Genomic DNA, 23,094 nt, shown 5'->3' on the forward strand with positions numbered 1-23,094 from the left:
GAACCTGGGCTTTCCCCCATCCCAGCTGGGTGGGCACCAGCACCTCAGTCCCTGAGACGCCTGCCTAACTCCTCCTCTGCCTAAGGCCGTGCCTCAGGGGGGTCCTGGTCACAGGTCATAGCCTGGATTTAGGGGCACCTCTCACTGAGAGGCGGGGCTTAGCACCCCCCGTTGGCTGGCATAGGTGATTCCCATTCCCAAGGGCCCAACTTTCCCCATTCATTGCACCAGAAGCCTGGGCACCTGACTTGGCTTTGTGGCTCCCAGCATTCCCAGGTGTTACACTGCTCAGCATCACAACACCCACCCCCCTGGTGACACTAGCTCACCCATGTGCAGCTAATTAAACCTCCCAGGGCCTGGGGAGATGGGCAGGCTCCTTGACCCACGGACAGACACCACATGCTGGTTGCTACCCTTCACCCTCTGCTTACGTTTCATCCCCGTCCCCCCTCCATCTTGTCTGCACAGACTGTGAGCTCTTTAGGGCAGGGGCTGTCTCTCCTGTTACGTGTTTGCAGCAGGGGACCCCGGCCCTCATTCGGGAACATAAAGCAAACCAGAAATGAGCAGGAATGGTGTCAGCTGGGCAGCAAGTCAGGAGCAGAACCCAGTTCCCTGCTCTGGACATTTGACCACGCTGCCTAGTTCTGAACAGCGGAGACATCCGGCAGCAGCTGACGTTGTGCATGCAGGCAGCGCAGATCTCACCTGGAGCAGGGCGCAGGTGGGGGGATTTGGCTACAGCATCCAGCTGCACCTGCACCCCCATTTGATCTCTAGAATCACACCCAGGCCTTTTAAAACAACAGCAGGCAACTCTGACCCACTGCGACACTTTTTAATTGCTTGTCTGCCTCACCTTGCCAGGCGGCGCGTCTGTCGGCTCAGCTCTGTGAGCTTGTTAGCTGAGGCAACGGCTTTTCTGCAGCGCAGGAAGGATGGATTGAGAGATGTTGCAGGGAGGGTGGGGGGAAGGTCTTTGGGGTGAACAGAAAGTCTCGGCTAATCTCCCCAGATATTTATTTTTTCCCAGCTCCTACGCAGATGGGATCAAAGTGTTAACGTCTCTTGTGAGAAACGTCAGTCACTCAGCTCCAGAGAGGCAAAGCTGGGTTCTCCCCCAGCCCCCATCCGCCTCTTAATGAGAGGACCTAACTTTAAGGGAGCTGAAAGTTTTAATTATAATCTTCCAGCCTCCAACAATGCAAAGGCGGGTGCACACGAGCATCTGCCTTTGCAATCCAGCTCTCTCCAGCGTTACACCAGAAAGGGGCTGAAATAATGAGGCCAGTGGAAGTTTGTAACCCCCCCAGGAAGCAGCAGATCGCTAAGCAAACCCGGGGCTGGCTGTCAGGAAGGGCTGCATCAGAAGCAAAGGGGACAGCTCGCTGGGAATTGAGCCTGGTGTTAGCATACTAAACAGATCAGCATATTGAAAATCCTTGGCTTACTGCTGCACCCCACTCTGTGGATTGTAACAGGCTTGTGAATCTTCAGCTGGGTTGTCTGGGCCCATGGCTTTGTGCAAGAAAGTCCTCGCCCCCAAACGGCTGCAGGGTTAGTGTAGCTGAGCTGGTCCCAGGATACTATAGAGACAAGGTGGGGGAGGGAATATTTTTTATTGGACCAACTTTCTGTTAGCGAGAGAAACAAGCTTTTGAGTTCCACCGAGCTCTTCTTCAAGTCGGTCCCTCACCCCCTTTGTGGGGTCCCAGTGTCCAGACTCCGGCCTGAGCCCAAAGGTCTACAGTGCAATTGTACAGCCCCTGACGCAGGCCTGCCCCGGGTGTTTTATTGCAATGAAGACACAGCCTCAAAGCCCCTCTGCCAGCACGTAAGTATTAGAAGGAAAAGAAAATTGGGGCCCCACAAAGGTCCATGCAGAGCTGTCTGGGAGGCAGTTTGACTGCACTGAGGAAGGTGATGTGAGCTGGGTTCTGGGGGGCAGAGAAGAGGTGACGTCAGGGGGTCGCTAGTGAGACTCTTTCCCCTCCCCTGGGCAGAGGCAGTGCCAAGCACTAGTTATGGAATGATGCAAACCAATGGCTGGAACTGGCCTGAAACGAACGGTCGCTGGAGGGGGCACCAGAGGAGGCTCCAGCAGAACGGAGAGGTTGGGACATTTCCCACTGCAGTTCACACCCAGGCCCTGCTTAGGGTTAGCAGGAGGCGTGGCCGCTCACACCCACTATTTTCTCTCTAGCTCAAGCCGTTACCTGGGGTTTCACCCTGTTTGCCCTCAGGGGCACTGGAAAACTCCCAGCTGGTGCAGCACTGAACAGAAGACAGGGGGGGGAGAGGCCTTGGCTGAGATTTTCAGAGAGCCTGGGCCATGGGGGACATGCTCATTGGACATCCAAATCACTGGCCATTGAGGGAGCCGGAGCAGGGCCCATCCCCAAGCAGCTCCACGCCAGGCTCTGGCTGGGAGGGAAGTGAGAAGTATCACACCTCAGAGTTTGATTAAAAAGGGACGTGCTGCAGCCATCTGTTAGCACCAGACACCGAAGAGGAGTTTACACAGGAGCTAAAGACAGAACAGCGATAATCCATCTGGTATAAAATACAGGGCTCTCTCTGCCTGGAGGAGCGTTACACAGCCCATGTGTGCTGCTCAGGAGACCCCCCGAAGCCCAGCTCAGAACCCAGCCCCAGCCAGTTTCCATTGGGAAAACCAAGCCAGGCGCACTGTGAATGCCGAGCAACTCCAGCGAAGTCACTGGTGTAACGGAGATCAGACTCTGGCCCCAGAGGAGAAGAGTTTCTGGGCAGTGCCGGAGCAGGAGGGGTCAAGGACGCTTTGCTCTGGGGTGGGTGGAGGTGCAGCAGTCTGCCCACAGCCCTGCAGTGCTCTGCCACTGCTGCTCCGCTCAGGAGCTGGGGATGCCGGGGTGCTGCACGGCTCCAGTGCCAGACACCCACGAGGAGCTTTTGGACACTACTAGGATCTGCAGAGGGGATCTGCTGGCAGAACACCCCATTCCAGTCTTTTCCTTCCAATGCTGAGATGAGGAGCAGGATACTGCCACCCTGCAGAGGGGGAAAGGGCGAGGAGACACGCGTCCTCCTCTCGTTGCTACACTGCCAAGGGAGGCAGCAGGATCAGGAAAGGCCTGAGGAGACTGTACTGAACAGCTGGCACTGATGGGAGTGCTGCCCAAACGCCCAGGGAGTGGCAGCTCAGGGAACACTGCCACAGAAGGGAGGTGCGAGCCCAGTCTGTACATGAGGAGAGGGGGAAGATGTCCATGCTCCAGGCATGCTGGCCTTGTCGCAGGCCTGGTCTGGCAGGCAGAGCTAAACTAAAACAGCCAAGTGGCCCCTGCGTTGATGACCCTGGGGTCCAAGGACATTTCAGCAGAAAAGCTTCATGGCCTGGGATCTGGGTGCAGCCAGCATTTTTCCACCAACTACTTCTAGATCTGCTCTGCTCCTCTTGGCCAGAGTGCAGGAAGGACGCTCTGGAGGTGAAAACACACAAACAAGGAAAATAAAAGCAGAGGCCTGAGCATCACTGGACAGGATCGCTGGCCCCTGCAGCCCCTCAGAGCTTCCCAGACCTGCAGCAAGCCCACACTTCCACAATGGAGCAGAGTTCCCACCCCTTGGCACCAGCCAGTAGGTCCCACATCCTTCCTTTATAGACATGCTGCCCTCCTCCTCTTGTGCTACGCAGGCATGAAAGCTCAAGGGGCAGTGCCAGAGCCACCGCTCGGACAGGAGGAGGAAAGGATCTTCTGATCCGTGTTTCTGTTCCCCTCCTTGCCACAGTCCAGCCCTCCAGGGCCCAGGAGTGCTGCTCTTTGACAGACAGGGCGGGATGCAGTGAGGCCAGGTACGCTTTGCACCCTCGGGCTGTGCATGCTTTTGGGAACAGATGGCTGTGGCAGTGGGGGATGGGTACAGGCACCCAGGGTGGACACAATGGGGAAACACAGGGATTTGCAGAATTACCTCGTCACTGCAACACTGGCATCTCCAGCAGCTCTTCCCTGTACCCCACCCACTGCTCAGATGTAGCAGGGGAGCGTCATCTGGCACTGGTACTAGCCAAGGCCAGGCCTAGCACCTGCCTGAGCCCAGGGGTGGCTCCCATAGTATATCCCCAGCCTGGGGGCCCTCCTTCCCCAGCCTGTCTAGCCAAGCCCTGAGAAGAGACGGGGTTACCTGGGATACTTGGGGTCTGCAAGGACTTCACAGTGCTGCTCCGGAGCCTGGCAATTCGGCTCTGGCTCTGCCGTCCACCCAGCGAGCGGGAGGCAGTGCTGGAACAGAAGGCAGGGCAGTTAGCGACACCCACTAGAGAGTCGGAGCCCATTTCAATCCTAGCCCCCAGGGCAGGGCTCCTGAACAGCCCCAGTCACCTCTAGGCTCCGGGGCAGCATTTACCTTCATCCCCCTCAACATCAATCCTGCCGCCATTTCCCCTGCCTCAGCCCTGGGGAGAGAAGGCCTGTTACAGGAGAGGGAGAGCAGTCAGGCTCAGAAGGGACGCACAAGAACCGCATGCTCCAGTGGTCCCTCAGACACTTGCTCCTCCATGGGCTTCTCTGGACAGCTGCTGGGGAACCAGAGAGGGAGGATATGGACGCACACAATCCACCAGCTGGTGATCTGGTCTTGGGCTGGCTGCCTCCAGCGAGCTCTCACCTCACAGAACGCCTTCTCTTCTGTCCCATTGCTTTAGAGACCAACGAGGATGGCTTCGGGATGCTGCCAGGTGGGATGGAGGAGCCCTTCATGGTGAACACGGGCACGGAGGCTCTGAATCCAATCAGATAACAAGTTAACACACACGCACTGAGACACTTTCTCCTAGACAGAATCTCAGGCCCATCTCCTCTGGACTGTCATTGCCATTGTAAATATAGAAGAGTTCCTATAATGAAGGCAAAGCAGTGAATATAACAGGGATCGGCAACCTCTGGCACACGGCTCGCCAGGGTAAGCACCCTGGCGGGCCAGGCCAGTTTGTTTACCTGCCGCGTCTGTAGGTTCGGCCAATTGTGGCTCCCACTGGCCACGGTTTGCGGCTCCAGGCCAATGGGGGCTGCGGGAAGTGGCGCGGGCCGAGGGATGTGCTGGACGCAGCTTCCCGCAGCCCCCATTGGCCTGGAGTGGTGAACCGCGGCCAATGGGAGCCGCGATCGGCTGAACCTGCCGACGCGGCAGGTAAAAAAACCAGCCCGATCCGCCAGGGTGCTTACCCTGGCGAGCCACGTGCCAGAGGTTGCCGACCCCTGGAATATAATAAAGGCAAGCTAGCCCTATGGGCTACACCATGGAGAAATGGGACATTAACTGAGACTACTGAGGGGTTGACTGCATAAACAGTCAGGGAATTGGGGTCTCACTCACCAGCTAGATCGGGGTGGGCAAACTTTTTGGCCCAAGGGCCACATCGGAGGTGCGAAACGGTATGGAGGGCTGGGTAGGGAAGACTGTGCCTCCCCAAACAGCTTGGCCCCCGCCCCCTATCCACCCCCTCCCACTTCCCGCTCCCCCCCCTCAGAACCCCCAACCCATCCAATTCCCCCTGCTCCTTATCCCCTGACCATCCCCTCCCAGGACCCCGCCCCCTATCCAATCCCCCCACACCGCTCCCTGTCCCCTGATTGCCCCGACCCCTATCTACACCCCCGCCTCCTGACAGGCCTCCCATGCCTATCCAACCCCCCCATTCCCTCTCCCCTGACCGCCCCCCCAATCTCCACCCCATCCAACCGCCCCCTGCTCCTTATCCCCTGACCACCCCCTCCCAGGACCCCGCCCCCTATCCACCCCCTCCCACTTCCCGCTCCCCCCCTCAGAACCCCCAACCCATCCAATTCCCCCTGCTCCTTATCCCCTGACCACCCCCTCCCAGGACCCCGCCCCCTATCCAACCCTCCCACCCCGCTCCCTGTCCCCTGATTGCCCCGACCCCTATCTACACCCCCGCCTCCTGACAGGCCTCGTGGGACTCCCACGCCTATCCAACCCCCCTGTTCCCTGTCCCCTGACCGCCCTCCCAACCTCCACCCCATCCAACCGCCCCCTGCTCCCTGTCCCCTGACTGCCCCCAGGACCCCCTGCCCCATATCCAACCCCCCCGCTTCCCACCCCCTTACCATGCCGCTCAGAGCGGCAGGACTGGCTTATTGGAAAGCCTGGGAGGTGGGTGGGCACAAGCCGCGCAACCCGGCAGGAGCGGTGGGTCAGAGTGCTCCCCACGTGGCAGCGGGGGAGAGGGAACAGCAGGGGAGGGGCCGGGGGTAGCCTCCCTGGCTGGGAGCTCAGGGGCCGGGCAGGACAATCTCATGGGCCGTAGTTTGCCCACCTCTGAGCTAGATGGATGAAATGCAAACCTTTATAACTAACGTTTCAAGCAAGGCTGCAGCATCTATAGATTTGAGTAGGAGACTGAAGTCAGGCTTCCTGGGCGCTATTCCTGGCTTGCAAGGTGACCATGGGCAAGTCACTACCCCACTGTGCCTTAGTTTCCCCACCGTGCCTCAGTTTCCCCACTGATTCTTATAGAAAGGGTATTCTGGAGTATCTACTTTGTCAGCAAGCACATTCCCAGCCAGCATTTACAGACCAATACACATTCGGTTTATACAACTCAGCTCAAACCGGAGTCATTTTTGAAGTGCAGCTGCAGGAGGAGTCAAAATAAAGGTGGTACAATGGAACAGTCTCGTCATTCGTTTACCTGCACTTGCTAAGTGCCTTAGGACAGCATTCAGAGGGGAGGCGAGGTACTGCTGGATTCTAACAAGCTTTTAGAGCTGGACAAGCTATCTGAAGAAGAGATTCCTCTTGGATATCGACAGGAAAAGACGAGGAGGAATGGATTTTTTAAACACTTTCCAATTCTCCATAAACAATGGTGTTTGTTCACAAATCTGACTGCTAGTTTGGGGGTATACGAGTCTCAGAGAAAGAATCTCCTTGTAGCATTTTGACTCCAAGCCACAAGAACATCCTACTAGTACAGATGAACCAGAAAATGAAATTGAGAAGAAGGCAGAATGAAATGAACCAGCCCAGTTCCCCATCCCAACCCAGTGAGTAGGCTACAGTGGAACTGGTAGATAGGAGTGTCCCAGTAGCACTAACCTGGGCATGAAGGAACCTTCGGGCTTTTTAAAGACGCACTGGACGTTCTCCCAGCCAGGGAACTCGGGGGCACTGAATTTCACAGGATTGTCCACACCAGATGAACAGCTGTCCTCAGCAAGGTCAAAGGTTAGATTCAGGTCTCGGATGGTCAGCGTAGCTGGAGTGCAACAGTTTTGGGCAGCAGATGTTGTCAGGGGCACCCGACTTTTGGTGACTGTTGTTGGGCAGGGTTTTGGGGTGCAATAAGGCACTAGTTGAGCAGGTTTAGCTTCCTTTATAATGGGGGTGCTGTGACTGATTGTCACTGGAGGAGCAGCTGGTTCATTTGCGGAGCCCCTTCGCCTTCGCCGGCCAGGAAGGGAGGATTTCCGCTGGCGCTTCGCCTGCAGTTTTGGCGTGGCAGGAGTTCCTGTTTTGGATGGGCTGCTCATTTCCGACCTCCTCCTCTTCTTCGTTGGCAGGCTGGGAGTCTTGGCTGAGGGACTAGGGACCAACACAAGCTCCTGCAAGGACCGCGTCACAGCCCTCGTCATCGGGGCAGCACGCTCTGTGGCAGGCGCACCCTGCAGCCTGGTGGCCAATGGCACAACTAGGAGAGTAGGTAAGTAGAGTGTTAAGAGATATAGCCACATCTCCCCGTATCTTCTTAAGTGCCAGCCCGTCCAGAGCGGACACCTGGGGCAGTCACTAAGCAGTCCTACAGCGGAGCCTCCTGCATGCCCCCCCGCCCCCCAAAGCAGGTAGGAAAGGCCATGCTGGCACAGTCATAGACATTAGGAGTTAGGTCTTCTGGGTTCTCCTTCTGGCTCACAGAGGGATGATGCCCAACTCCTCAGTGATTCTAAGGCATCTGTCACTGCCTGGTGTGCCGGAGCTTGATGTGAAAACCAGCCCTCTGGTTTACAAGGAAGGGCGCTGCTAGCGGGCTGTTCTCAGGGAGGGGCAATAGACGTTCACATTTGCTGTCTCCCGTTCCTGCAATCCAGAGACCCCCTTCTACCCAAGCCAACCAAAACAACAAAGAAGTAAACATTACCCTGGAACAAGTCAACCTCAAGAGAACAAGTCTAAAAGAACAAACAAAAAGGCTTGCCCACCCAGAGCAGAGTTTTTACTGTGAAAAGGGGGAGGAGGTCCCTGAGACTCTGAAGTCCATTAGGCACTTTGGTATTGCTACTGATTTTACATGGCCGGTGCCTCTGGAGATGGGCGGCAGTATCTATGAGAGACGGATCCCTAGGCCCGTCTGTGAATGCTGGTTCCCCATTTTGGGGAGGGGTAGTCAGCAGCTGGAAGAGCTGTGGGGTCACTGGGCTGAGTTTTGTGCAGGCACCAAAAGCACTGAAGTCTAAACATAGAATTAAAAAGAAACCCTGTAAAGTCTCTAAGCCTCACTTCCCTGATCTGTAAACCCAGGAAATACTGACCTGTCGTACAGAGAGGAGCCTTGCAGAGCCTCAGCTACACGGTGCTGGGAGATGGCCTACAGGGCTATGCCCAGGCTTCTGTGAGTGTGATTAACCTGCCATATCCACATTTTTAAAATGTGTGTATAATTGCAGTGCTGGTTTGTTTGAAACAACAAGTGCCCCTGGCCCCTATTGGTTACAGAGAAAGCCTTCAAACATGAACCAAGTGTGACCAACGCCGCGACCTGCACTCAGAGCTCGTCTGCCCGGAGCTGTAATGATTTAACCGCGCTTGATTTTAACCAGAGGGACTTAGCTGGGGGTAGAGGCTGTGCCACTGCGCCAAGTCCCAGTGCTGCAGCCACTCAGTTGCCTTTGTCCTCAAAGTGCATTGGAGTTGGGTCCCAGATGCCGAGTTCATGCTGGGGCTACACACGTCGCACCCAGCTGTGCTCGAGCCTGCTAGGGAGTTTGGGCCGCAGGGGACGCTAGGGAGCAGCACCAGAGGTCCAGGGCAGGCAGCCACTCCCACTGGGAGGGAGGACAGTAGTGACCACCCCAAAGCGTGAGCCACTGCACAGAGCCTTCCAGGCTTCTCCGCCCTGTCACTCAGGCACACACTTCAAATCCTGGGGGGACAGCAGAACATAGAGGTTGAGGCCCAGCTGTTCTGGAGACCACACCCACACAAGCTCACCGTTATCCGAGTGCTGCTGCTCCTCTGGGGCTGGGATGCTTTCACTGGTCACCTCGGCTCCACCCAGAGTCCCAGCTGGCTCTTGACTCCTACTGGTTTCTCTTTGCACCAGGTATTCCAGTTCCTCAAACTCTGAGACCATGTCAGGGGTTAGGAGGTTGGCAGCCTTCAGCAGAAAGTACTGCCTTTGTGCCACATGCAGGACAGCAAGGACCAGCCTGGGATAGAAAGGGCCAGAACATGAGTTTCGCTAGAAGAGATTAACACTGTCACCAATAGGCTAGCGCAGTGTAGCACTGGAGGGATAGATAGCTCAGTGGTTTGAGCATTGGCCTGCTAAACCCAGGGTTGTGAGTTCAATCCTTGAGGGGGCTATTTAGGAATCTGGGGAAAAAATCTGTCTGGGGATTGGTCCTGCTTTGAGCAGGGGGTTGGACTAGATGACCTCCTGAGGTCCTTTCCAATCCTGATATTCTATGCCTCCCATGTCATGTGAGAACCTGGCCCCAAGAACCAGTTAGTAAGCTGAAAATAGTGACTTTGACCTTGGTCTTCTGGGCACCGAGGTTCCATCACCAGCACCTCACACCCACATACCACCTACCTGCATTGGTTCCAGGAAGCACCGACACACCTGTTCAATTCCAGGTGTCCTCTTAGGGCCACGCAAGAGCACAGACTGTTAGTACAAGGGGTGGCCAAACTTTACTGCAGTGTTGCAGCTTGCTGCCAGTCCAAAGGCTGCATCTCAGCTGTAAATGGATCGGGCAGTGGAGCCCAATCCAAGGCGGTAAGATCTGGTCAGACTATTTTAAGACTGCAACAGCAGAGAAGGAATTGCTGCTTGATGAGTTCACCAGCAACAGAACCTGCAGGTTGTCAACTCTATAGTCACCCTTTGGTTCCAGAGCTGGTATCGGGGCACTTGGGACTCTGGGCTGGGCTTTTGGGACCTCTGGTTCTTGGCCAGGCTGGCAGTGAGACTTGGCCAGGTTTTAAGTTAAATGCCCCCCTCCCCCAGGCCTCCCCCTTAAGAGTAACTTTCCCAAGGGATCCATTCTGGCAGGAGACTTAGGGCAGAGACCCCAGCAGACTGTTTCCTGGACCCACCCCAGGCACACCCTATAGAAGCCCAGGACGTAAGGAGAGCTTCCAGAGGTGAATTCTACCAGTCTGAAGTTCGGGTTCACATGCCATTTGCCACATTGGGAATTCCGACTCCGCTCTGCTGGCAGAACCCATATTACTGGGATTCCTGGAGAAAGGGCAGTTACTTTCCTACCACTAGTACCTTAGGATATAAATTACTTGGGCTGGATCATTATTGTTCCTATGGCAGCTTTGGCACAGAAACAAAGTCTTCCCTACACATGGTACATTGGCCAGACCTTGGTTTTGTCTCCCCCTGGAGCATTTCACAGAGATCACCCATTAGGATCAGGTAGGGGCATCCCATATGATCAGTCTCCAGTGGGCTACGGGAGGTGCTGCCTTTATAGGACAGGTAACTGCAGAGGCCCTATATCCCTGTGAACTGTTCCTGCCCCTTCACAATCCCCATGAGGAGCACAAGCACCCTGCAGACTGGGCTGGTTATTTCAGCCTGGGCACAGCCTCACCCCAGTACTGCCGCACAGTTCACCTCACCACAGGAAGGAGCACGTCCCTTGCCCCTATGTGCGCGTATGTGGGGGTGGCAGTGGGGGAGGTGGTGAGGGAACACTCACCTCTGGGTCTGATCCCGGGGCAGTCCCTGTAGCAGAGAGCTTGGTTTATTGGTTTTCTGCTGAAGATCTGTGGCATAGTCATGAAGTTCCTTCTCTGGCGTCTGAATTGATCACAAGGAGGGAACGTTAGTATCAAATGCTTTTGCTCAGTTTTGCCAGCTCCTGCCACTCTCACCTGGTGCAGGTTTAATGGAGGAGAGAGTTTACTGTAGAGCAGAGGACACAGCTTCAGCACACACTGTAACTGGCCCCCCCTGCTATTCCTCGTCAGTGTCTCATTGCACTTCCCCATACCCTGCAGCTGTCTCATTCTCGTCAAGTCTCCAGACCTGCCTGAGGGCTCCTCTGCCAACCAGCCCCTTCTCTCACCTGTTCCACTGCTCCCAGGTCCTGTTGCTGAAAGGGGGGTCTCACTTTCCGCTCCTGCTGCTGTATCACCATTTCCTGGTTCCCCTTATCAGGGACTTCATGATCTGGGGACACCTCCTGTGCAGCCTCTGCTGACCTGTAGCAATGCAGAGGAAGAAGCAGCCATAACAACACAGAGACAAGCTCTTTAGGAGCAGTTGCCAGAGCAGATTTGGGTGAAAAGCTGCCGTGTTTTCTGCCACCACTCACAGGCTTCTCTGGGGAGCTCAGAGACCCTCATGGAGACCTTTACTTTACAGTCAGATTTTGCAAGTCTAGTCCTGTGCTTAGTCTGTCAAAAGGCCTTCATGGACCACCTTCCCTCTCACTTGTCAGTGAGTCACTCTGCCCATCCGGGCTTCGGGAAGCACTGGTGGGCAGACTATGGCTTCATCATATGCCGGAGTGTATGACTGACATGACCATGTGCTTAGCAAGTCAACAGGTGTGGCTGCATTCCAATCAGCTCTGCTTTCAGACACGTGATTTGGGATCCAATCAAGAGTAAAAAGAACCCTAAAGCTCCTTGATGGGGAAGCCTGGGGGATAGGATGGAGCATTCAGCACTGTTCCGGTCTCCCGGAAGGACAAGATGTTGATGATCAACGAAACGTACCTGAGCAGCTCCACCTGCCAAGGGGTAGACTGTGCCGGAGGAGCTGGAACCTGGTGGTCTGGATCCTGGGTGTTTCCCTCGTAAGCTTGGAGCTTCTCTCGCAGAGCTGCCACCTGCAAGGGAAATTCCACCCATTTAGATCCAATTTCCCCATCCATTCATGGCATTCGCTGTCAACGCCACACAACTACACCTCCCTTCTGAGAGCGGCAGCCTACGCACTGCAGGAGAGACCTTGACGCTGAGGACTTGCTGTGTTCCTCCTTCGCTTGAGCCCCTAAGCAGCAAGGGACACCAAGCATGTCTGCCACTTGCTCAGGAGCCGGTAGTCATACTCCACTACAGAAACTGCAGTCAGGAGAAGTTCATGCATTTCCAGGAGACCCCTCCCCAGCCCCCACCCATGACACTTGGAGTCCTTGGAGAGCAGCCAGGTACCTGCCCTTTATACCCCTTCTTCCCCCAAGCAGTCTGCCAACCCCCCTGGAGTCTGTGGCTCACTTGTATGAGACTGTGCAGCACCTTCAGGTCCAAGTGTTCCAAGGAGGTCGTTACCAGAATCCAGCCACTGCACTAGCCCCAGCCCCCTGTGTTGGTTTGACATTCAGTTCCGTCTTACTCTGCCCTGACATTTGTCAGTGTTGTGATCTGTCTAGCAGATTGCCAGCTCCGGCTGGAGCAACAGGGCAATTCACTGGTGTGGGGATAGCAAAGAAATGCTAAAAGGACATTGTGTGTTCAAGCCAATTCACAAAGGGGGATGTTATCACATTGCATTTACATGGCAGATGCCCCCTAATTACATTTGCTCTAAATTCATGAAAACTAGCAAAATGCTGATGTTATTGTCTTCACTTACCTATAACCTGTCGTTTACTATTGCATTACATTATGTAAACCCCGTACTTAATTAACCCTAGGTCAGAAGTGTATGTTAGTGAGAATTTACGTGGTGTGTAAACTGCATGAAAATTAATGAATGATACTTGTATTGTTTTCACTTCTCTATCCCTATCCCTCTATCTATCCTCTATCCCTGCCTGTAACGGCAGGCGATTGCATTCTGTATGTCACTGCAACTGCATTACTTGTGAAGGGTAACTTCAGAGCAAGAGTCGTTGGGTTCAGCAATGGATACAAAAGCGGTCAGCTAATTTTCTGTGAGCAAGAATCTATCAATACTGGTTCAAGGGAATGATTCTGCATCTTTGAACTGTTTTGGATTTTAATAGGGTGGAATATTGAACAAGTGGGCAGAGATCCCCACAGTTATTCTGGGTAACGCGGAGAGACTTATTGAAATCTAGCAGCTCACTACATCTCTGCGATCATATTGGACTTACAAACTTCGACTCCCTGTGAATGCATTTTACCTGCTTTAACCTCTCAATAACGCGTATTGCTTTTTCTTAGCTAATAAAGCTTTTGTTCGTTTACTAGAGAAACTGGCTGTCAACATTGTCTTTGGTGTGAGATCGAGTACCCATTGACCTGGGGTAAGTAACCGACCCCTTGGGGTCGGGAGTAACCCAATATGAGGTGATGTTGGTGTTAATAACCTTTCATCACAAAGTTCAGTTTGTCTGGATGGTAAAGGGGGGCTGGAGAGCCTAAGGGGACTGTCTGTGGCTCCATGGCAGAATGCCAAGCGGAGTGCCCCAAAGGTCGGTCCTGGGGCCGTTTTTGTTCAATATCTTCATTAATGATCTGGACTTGGAGGATGGCGTGGACTGCACTCTCAGCAAGTTTTCAGATGACACTAAACTGGGAGGAGTGGTAGATACGCTGGAGGGTAGGGATAGGAACAGAGGGACCTAGACAAATTAGAGGATTGGGCCAAAAGAAATCTTATGAGGTTCAACAAGGACAAGTGCAGAGTCCTGCACTTAGGACAGAAGACTCCCATGCACTGCTACAGACTAGGGATCAACGGCCAGGCAGCAGTTCTGCAGAAAAGGACCTAGGGGTCACAGTGGACAAGAAGCTGGATATGAGTCGACAGTGTGCCCTTGTTGCCAAGAAGGCTAACGGCATTTTGGGCTGTATAAGCAGGAGCATTGCCAGCAGATCAAGGGACGTGATCATTCCCCTCTATTCGACATTGGTGAGGCCTCATCTGGAGTACTGTATCCAGTTTTGGGCCCCACACTACAAGAAGGATGTGGAAAAATTGGAAAGAGTCCAGTAGAGGGCAACAAAAATGATTAGGGGCCTGGAGCACATGACTTATGAGGAGAGGCTGAGGGAACTGGGATTGTTTAGTTTGCAGAACAGAAGAATGAGGAGGCATTTGATAGCTGCTTTCAACTACCTGAAAGGAGGTTCCAAAGAGGATGGATCTAGACTGTTCTCAGTGGTGGCAGATGACAGAACAAGGAGTAATGGTCTCAAGTTGCAGTGGGGGAAGTTTAGGTTGGATATTAGGAAAAACTTTTTCACTAGGAGGGTGGTGAAGCACTGGAATGGGTTACCTAGGGAGGTGGTGGAATCTCCTTCCTCAGAGGTTTTTAAGGTCAGGCTTGACAAAGCCCTGGCTGGGATGATTTAGTTGGGGATTGGTCCTGCTTTGAGCAGGGGGTGGGACTAGATGACCTCCTGAGGTCCTTTCCAACCCTGGTAGTCTATGATTCTGTGGTAAGACTGGTAGAGTGATCCAGCAGCACACATTTGTTACCGGCTTCGTGAAATCTAATTACAGAACACACCCCTAGTTTTCTGACAGTCTGACCTGAGATTGGCACACTCAGTTGTAAGACACACAGTCTTACTTTGCCCCAGTATTTTTCAATGTGTTGCAGGTTTATTGACCATTTGCCTTGTAGAAGAGGTCAGGGGGAATGTGGAGATTCTGGCAGCTGGCTGGGGACACTAGGAGCTTTGGGTATCAATAGGGCATTTCACACTTCAGTGCCATTGTTTCTGGCTGTCCTGCTGCAGATTCAGGCAGGGAGGGCTACAGCAGTTACACGCCATTCACCTCTCTTCACAAACAAGGCAGAGAGTGATTCATTACTGGGGCCTAGAGCAAGTGCTGCAGGATCCCAGAATACCTGGGCCCCTGGATCTGTCCAGCAGCAGCGCTCTCATAGCAGCCCCAGAAGAGTCCATTCCAGTCCTCTGCTCTTCCTTAACGTAAGACACTGCCCACTGACTGGGCTAAGCAGTTCTCCGGCAGCACAGCCAATACCACGAGCCTATCACAGCACTCCTGGTACTTATAGTCCCAGAGTAGTGCTGGTCTCTGACAAGGGCTACAGACAGAACTGCTCACCAGCCCCCTGTAAGGCATCTCACCTCTGCTTTCAGCTGCTCACAGATAGCTGCGTACTTCGTGATGTGGCAGTCCAGGCTGAGCACGTTACTCTTCAGCTGCAGGGTGGAAAGGGGGCGGGGAAGGAGGAGAGAGGGTTAAAGGAACAGAGGTGGAGAGAACTGAGAGGCCAGTGAGTCCTGGTGCTGAGTCCCAGGCACTCTATGGGTTCGTTTAAGCAGAGCTGCTGGGATACCCCTGGGATGCAGGGAACACCTCTACGGGACAATTCTGAAGGGAGAAGCTCCCTTTCATGGTCACTAATGCCCACCCATGAAGTGACGCTTTGCTTTAGCCAATGCTCACATCTCCTCCAGAGTGAGCTGCATCACCATCAGCAACTCTAGCTGTGCTTGTCCCCAGAGCAGGCACAGATCCGAGGACGAGACAGTTCAGAGATCTAAAGGAATGTCTACCAGTGGATTAACTGAACTAAGACCCCTTTAATTATCCAGAGGCACTACGGTAGTGCTCACGGAGCCAGCTTTTGCCCCGGCCCACTTGCCAACAGCCTCTCAACACAGTGGCACCGTACAAAGAGAGGTCTGTACACAGATGTGCGGGACCCACCGACAGTTTGATCTCCTTGGCCCGATTGGCATACTTGAGCGTGTTGTAGGTGTCCTCATAGGCGAGTGCAGATGGGCTGATGGCAGCAATCATGATGGTCCGGCAGTTGCCCCCAAGAGAGTCCTTCAGCAGGCGTGTGAGCTTACTGTCCCTGTACGGGATGTGGGACTTCCTGCTCTGTTCGGAGACATCAGGGGACTCACCTCAGTTGTCAGGTATCTCTGAGAATCCTGGCATGCTAATATCCTAATGCTCAGACTCATTCCCATAAACCCAGGCTAGGAAGCAAGTGCCCGAAGAGGCAGTTGGTCCAGTCCTGTTTTACCACAGTTAATGTCAGAGACTATTCCTAATCCTGTGAAGTCTTCCTGAGCTAGATGTGTCAATATCCTGCAGCAGAGAGTTCCTTAGGTTTGTCAGACAAGGACATACCTTATGTCAAGTGTCCTTTTAACCCCTGCCCTTTGCACTGCAAGGATGCAAGGTGGTTTTCCGAGGAGGGTGTATTGTGGAAGGGTGGATCAGGGGCATTACCTTTGCATCAGCCAGGGCGTTGATGACATTGATCAGGGCCAGCAGTGAACGGTTGATGTTGGCACCCTCTCGGAGCCGCTCTCCCTTTGTGTTGGTGGTTGAGGCACGCTCCGAGCCTGCCAGGTCAATCAGGCTCATCTTGGCCACCTGCAGGTCCTGAGTGATGCCAACGACACGGTCCTGCTGCTTCACATAGATCTGCGAGGACAGGAAGAAAAGATAAAGATAGTGAGGAAAGATAAGGCAAGGCCTCAAGACCTGCTCAGCCCAGTCAGCAGGCAATGTCTTATCGAAGGGGACAGCAGAGACCTGAATATGAACTCTCCTGGGGTCTCATAAGGCCACCACTCAAAGGATTCGCTGCAGGACTAGCCATCATCACAAGCAATGAAAGCAAGGGCATGTGTTTCCTCTCCACTCACTGATCTACAGAGCCACCTTGCCAAGCTACAGGTCAACTATCTTCCCCCGACTGAGGGTCTAGAGGAGAGAAAACACTGCCCAGTGTTCCCCACACTCAGTTCTAGGATCTCGCAGGCCATAAGGCCAACTCTGATTGGTCTCAGGTTGTGGGAGAACTTGTAATGGATACAGGATATGACAGGTTAGCATGTGTATGTCTGTATCAGTCTGCAAACTCCATTTTGATTGTAACTTGTACTGCACCTTTGCTTTTGCCTTTTACCCTCCATCATATTGGGCCGGGATGTCTAGAAGGTATGAGCAGAAACCTTGCCCGCTAGCGGCGGGTTAACAAGAGAGCAATCAAGAGTCACTAACCTGAATGATCTTCCATTCAAATGGGAGTGTCCTAGAACAATAAGCTGTCCCTTGGGTGGTGGGCTTATCAGGGGGACCAGTGTCGCCAGTCTGAACTGTAGATGGGCTGTCACCAAGCAATGACACGCCGGACAAGGGACTTAAAGTTGACGGGGGGGCAGGGGCACCTGACAGACAGTAGCGTAGCTGGGGAGGAGCGGGGCAGCGGCCACTCCCCCACTGAGCACAAGTGGCGCCTGGTCAATTTCTTGGCGCCTTTTGTACTCACCCAGGGGAGCGATACAACAACAACAACAAAAGGCGCCACCCGCTGCAGCGCTTTTACTCACCCGCGGGGCTCCGGGTCTTCGGCGGCAGGACCGTCACTCACTCCAGGTCTTCGGCGGCAGGTCCTTCAGTGCCGCTGAAGACCCGGAGTGCCGCCGGGTGAGTAAAAGCGCTGCAGCGGGTGGCGCTTTTTTTTTTTTTGTATCGCTCCCCCTGTTCCCTCCACCTGGCTACGGCACTGCTGACAGAGGGGACTGGAACTGTATAAAAGGACAAGTCCTGCTCTTACCAAGGGCTCTCTGACTGACCAGAACAAGATAACAAGGCTGTGCAGGAGAAGAGGAGGGTCCTGGGACGCTGGAAAGACTGACCAACCCCCAAAGGGCTCTCAGAGTGGTGAGGACACTGGAAGGAGGGTTTGATGTGCAGATGTTTGTTATATTCTGTAGATTTGTATCGATCAGTGAAGAATGACTGGTTGAGAAATTCCTTTGCTGAGTCTACGCGTCCCTTGTTTTAATGGTCATGTAGTCTCCAAGGATGAAATAGCAATCCAGAGGGTGCATTGCTTCGGAGGAACTTTGGGGAGCATGCATTTGCTACAGGGGAGGCCAGCAGTAGCTGGATTGCAGAATTGCGTATCTCAGGAAGGGGTGCTAGATAGAGGATATGCATCCTGAAAGTGTGCCTGGAAGCCCAGACCTTGAGACAGTGACTAGACTGTCCAGATCCAAACACCCTAAGAGCATGTGGGATCTAGTAGTTGCATCCAAACAGCAACCTGGTGAGTGTCCACAAGGGGGAGCTCAGCCAGGGTTGCAAACACACGGCTTCTCATTTCTAGGCCAGCTTCACCTCTGGCTCCGTGAGTGACTGAAAGTCATTGCCATTTGTTGGCCCATAAGAAATGAGATTTGTGGGGCTCTGACCCATTAAGGGAGTTTATAGATACTTTATATACTATAACAGGGTTAAAAAAAATGAGATAAGGTCATGGAGAACAGGTCCCTCAATGCTTGTTAGCCAAGATGGTCAGGGACACAACTCAATGCTCTGGGTGTCCTTAAACCTCTGCCTGCTAGGAGCTGGGACTGGACAACAGGGGATGGATCACTTGATAAAGTATCCTGTTCTGATCATTCCCTCTGAAGCATCTGGCACCAGTTGAAAGACAGGACCCTGGGCTAGGTGGATCACTGGTCTGATCCAGTGTGACTGTTCTAATGATCTGAAGCAAACCCTGTTCTCAACTACTCTCTCCCTCTCATCCCCACAAAGCCTCAACTACTCTCCCTCCTCACCTCACTAGCTCTCTCTCCAAGCAGTGGCTGTCCCAGTGGGCCAGCAGCCTTACATGGGTTAAAGGAGAATATAGTAGTAGGAATATCCTATCCACTACCTGACAAGGATGGTGACCATGGTTGTGAAATGCTCAGGGAGACTAGAGAGGCTACAAAGGCAGAAAATACAATAATAACCGGGGATTTCAACTATCTTGATATTAACTGGGTATGTCACTTCAGGAAGGGATGCCGAGATAAAACTTCTAGGCACATAAAACGACTGCTTCTTGTAGCAGTTTGTCCTGGAACCCACAAGGGGAGAGACAAATCTTGATTTAGTCCTAAGTGGAGCACAGGGTCTGGTCCAAGTGGTGGATATAGCTGAACCGCTCAATAATAGTGGTTTAAATTAGTGCAATTAAACGTAACATGCTTGTGGGATGAAAATGCCAAAGAAACCCACCACAGGAGCGGCACAAAACTAAGGAAGCTAGTTAAATGGAAATTAAAAGGAACAGTCACAACTCACATGCCTGCAAAGAGCATGGAGACTATTTAAAAGCACAATACTAGAGGGTCATATTAAATGTATATCCCAAATGAAAAAACAAAAACAAACCAAAAAAACAGTAAGAGGACCAAAAATATGCCACCATGGCTTAAGAGCAGAGTAAAAGAGGTGGTTAGAGGGAAAAAGGCCTTTAAAAATTAGAAATCAAATCCTAGTGTGGAAAACAGAAAGGAGCATAAACTCCGCCAGGTCAAGTATAATAGGGCAGGCCTAGAAAGAATTTGAAGAGCAACTAGCTAATGACACAGAAAAAAAATTGCTGTTACTTTTGAAGTATATCAGAAGCAGGAAGCCTGGCAAACAGTCAGTAGCGCCACTGAACGATCAAGGCGTAAGGAAGACCAGAGTGTTGTGGAGAAACTAAAGCAATTCTTTGCATTGGTCTTCACTGCAAAGGAGGTGTGGGAGATTCCCTACACCCGAGCCATTCTTTTTAGGTGACAAATCTGAGGAATTGTTCCAGATTGAGGTGTCGATAGAGGGGATTTTGGAACAAATTGAGAAATTAAAGAGTAGAAGTCACCAGGACCAGATGGTATCCATCCAAGAGTTCTGAAAGAACTTAAATATGAAATTGCAAAACTACTAACTGTGGTATGTAACCCATCACTTAAATCAGCCTCTGTACCACATGACTGGAGAGTAGCTAATGTGATGCCGGTTTTTAAAAGAGGCTCCAGCAGCAATCCTGACAATTACAGGCCACTAAACCTAACTTCAGGATGTGGACAAGAGTGACCAGTGGATATAGTGTACCTCAACGTTCAGAAAGCCTTTGACAAGGTCCCGCACCAAAGGCTCTTAAGCAAACTAAGCAGTCCTGAGATAAGAGGGAAGATCCTCTCATGGATCAATAATTGGTTAAAAGATAGGAAACAAAGGGTAGGAATAAATGGCCAGTTTTCCCAATAGAGAGAGGTAAATAGTGGGGGCCCCCAAAGGATCTGTGCTGTTCAACACATTCATAAATGATATGGAAACAGTGATGTGGCAAAATCTGAAGATGATGCAAAATTACTCAAGATAAATCCAGAGATGATCGTGAAGAGTTACAAAGAGATTTCACTAAACTGGGTGACTGGGTGACAAAATGGCAAATGAAAATTCAGTATTGATAACGATCAAGTAATGCACATTGATGAAAATAATCCCAACTATACATACAAAATGATGGGTTCTAAATTAACTGTTACTGCTCAAGCAACAGATCTTGGAGTCATCTGACAGTTCTCTGAAAACATCTGCTCAACGTGCAGTGGCAGTCAAAAAAAGCTAACAAAATGTTAGGAACCTTAGGAATGGGATAGATAATATGACAGAAAATATCATAGTGCTGCTATATAAATCCATGGTATGCCCACATCTTGAATACTGTGGGCAGTTCTGATTGCCTCATCTCAAAAAAGATATTAGAATTGGAAAAATTGCAGAGAAGAGCAACAAAAATGGTTTGGGTGATGGAACAGCTCCCATATTAGGAGAGATTAAAAGACCGGGACTGTTCAGTTTAGAAGATAGATAAATAAATAATGCCTGTATCTGTAATTTTCACTCCATGCATCTGAAGAAGTGGGTTTTTTATCCACAAAAGCTTATGCCCAAATAAATCTGTTAGTCTTCATTGTTTTTATGGATACAGACTAACATGGCTACCCCCCTGATAGATAAATAAAGGGTGGCATTACAGAGGTCTATTGTCACACCCCAATGGCCCCCTCCCTCAAGGGGTCCCCTGGGGGAGGCAGATCAGCATTGTATATTGCTAACGCATTTTGGAAAGGATCAAAGGTGTGAGTAAGTGTGGAATGGAAAATTCCTTTGCCGATCCGAGAGGCCAGAGGGGGAAGAAGGAAAAGAGCAAAGAACGGGTTAACTCGACACTTTAGCGAGCTCTGTGTAAAAATAAAACGCTGGCCCCGGTCCAAGGTCATGGGTGCGACGAGAAATCTGCAGCTGTCTAGAGAAAAACAAAGCTGAGCAGGGCTGCAAAAATAGCAGTAAAAACAGTGAAAGCAAATGAGATGGCGAAGGCCAACAGGGGGAAAACAAAGTCTCTGGAGCTGGAATGTTTTGGGAAGCCAAAGGGGCCACAGCGAGCCAGTATGGACTGGTACAAAAAGCACCAGAAACAGAGGGTCCTGGACAAAAAACACCCCCAAAAAACCCAGGACTTAAAACCCTCCCGAAAGCCAAAGCAAGTTGGAGATTGCAGCGGACCCCGGACAACCTGTGCCCAGGACAGAACTCCCATCCATCCTTCCCCCTCTTCTTCTTACGTTACACCCAGGCTTGGCCAGCCTCGGGTAAAGCGTGTGTGAGTATGAAAGTGGGTTAGGGCTTGGGGCACTAACGCTTTCTTCCTTCCACCCCTCACTCTCTGCTGTTACTTTATTAATAAAGCTTCAAAACTTAAACACTTGGTTTGTTTTGTCATCTCCTTCCCTAAAAATCCTGTGGCCTCAGCCTAATCACCTGATGCCTCAGGCAAATTGGTAACAAAAATCTGTCACGCTATATCATCATAAATGGTGTGGGGAAAGTGACTAGGAAAGTGTTATTTACCCCCTTCACATAACACAAGCACTAGGGGACCAGCTGATAAATTAACAGGCAACGGGTTTAAAACAAAACACAAGGAAGTACTTCTTCACACAACGCACAGTCAACTTGTGAAACTCATTGCTGTGGATGCTGTGAAGGCCAGAAGTATAACTGGCTTCAAAAAAGAATTAGAGAAGTTCCTGGAGGACAGGCCTATCAATGGCTATTAGTCAAGATGGTCAGGGGCACAACCCCGTACTCTGAGTGTCCTTAAGCCTCCAGCTGCCAGAAGCTGGGGCTGGACAGCAGGGGATGGATGGATGACTAGATAATTGCCCTGTTCCATTCATCTCCTCTGAAGTATCTGGCACTGGCCATTGTCAGAGACAAGAAACTGGGCTAGATGGACAGTTGGTTTGACCCAGTGTGGTCCTTCTTATGTTCTTAAGGAGCAGGGCCAACAATCAGCCCCGCTTCCCTGCACAGAGCCACTCTGAGCCAGTTCCTCTCCTCCCACATGATTAGTTGCCAGCCTAAGTGAAAGGAAGAAGCCACCTGTAGGAGAGGAGGTGTGATGGGGTGAACTAGGCCAGAGGCCCCCTGGTGGAGGCCTCAGGGTCCTGCCACACTCATCCCAGGTAAGGAGCAGTGGAGAGGTCCTCCAAGCAGGCTAGAGTGAACCCTATAAAAAGGAGCTACAACGCCAGAGACAGGGCAGTTGCTGCTTGGAGCTGGAGAAGAAAGGACTGCATGCCTGGCTGCCTGGAAGAGCAGCAGGGTCACGGACAGCTCAGTGTGGGCAGGGACTGGGGGAGCAAGAGGCTCCTAGCTGGCTGCTAGGACTGAGCCAAAGCCAGTTTGCTAGCAGGGACTGGAGAAGCAATGAAGGAGCTCCTGGCTGGCTATGGGTACCGAGTAGGGACTGAGCCTGGGGAGGGCTGCAGGAAGATAGTATCTCCAGGGAGGAAGCCCTGGGGATACAGCCCCATAACCGGGCTAGACTAGTTTAAAGACCACAGACACACCCAACCAGAGTGGGTGCTCGCGAGAGGTGGGTGCTGACTCCGTTCGTTACAGGAGGGTTTTCCAGTGTGGCCAGCTGGGAGTCCAGGCCCTAACGACTAAACCTGCCTCCCGGCAAAGTGCCCTAACCTGGCCTGGGACTGGCTAGTCAGTGTCCTAGGTGCAGCACAACAGCAGATTCAACCTTGAAAATGCAGCTAATCCACATGAGGAAAAATCATCCAAACTTCGTGTGGAGAGAAAACTTGGGA

At 52.2% G+C, this 23,094-nt stretch overlaps 1 protein-coding gene across 3 annotated transcripts in view; it reads right to left on the minus strand.

Annotated features, from left to right (window-relative positions):
- Positions 1-457: 457 nt before the first annotated feature.
- Positions 458-23,094, minus strand: part of KIF18B (kinesin family member 18B) — a 36,669-nt gene continuing 14,032 nt past the window's right edge. For all 3 annotated transcript variants that reach the window (XM_005283105.4, XM_042844813.2, XM_065577448.1), the window contains exons 6-16: positions 16,379-16,576; positions 15,845-16,021; positions 15,259-15,333; positions 11,965-12,077; positions 11,310-11,445; positions 10,941-11,041; positions 9,214-9,431; positions 7,105-7,696; positions 4,654-4,767; positions 4,171-4,268; positions 458-3,464 (exon numbers count right to left, since the gene is read on the minus strand). In XM_005283105.4, coding sequence (XP_005283162.2) covers positions 3,358-3,464; positions 4,171-4,268; positions 4,654-4,767; positions 7,105-7,696; positions 9,214-9,431; positions 10,941-11,041; positions 11,310-11,445; positions 11,965-12,077; positions 15,259-15,333; positions 15,845-16,021; positions 16,379-16,576 — 1,929 coding nt within the window. In that variant the 3' untranslated portion in view covers positions 458-3,357. The remainder of the gene's footprint in view (positions 3,465-4,170; positions 4,269-4,653; positions 4,768-7,104; positions 7,697-9,213; positions 9,432-10,940; positions 11,042-11,309; positions 11,446-11,964; positions 12,078-15,258; positions 15,334-15,844; positions 16,022-16,378; positions 16,577-23,094) is intronic.

This window comes from Chrysemys picta, chromosome 24 (genome assembly GCF_011386835.1).
Source record: "Chrysemys picta bellii isolate R12L10 chromosome 24, ASM1138683v2, whole genome shotgun sequence".
Classification (NCBI taxonomy): domain Eukaryota; kingdom Metazoa; phylum Chordata; order Testudines; family Emydidae; genus Chrysemys; species Chrysemys picta.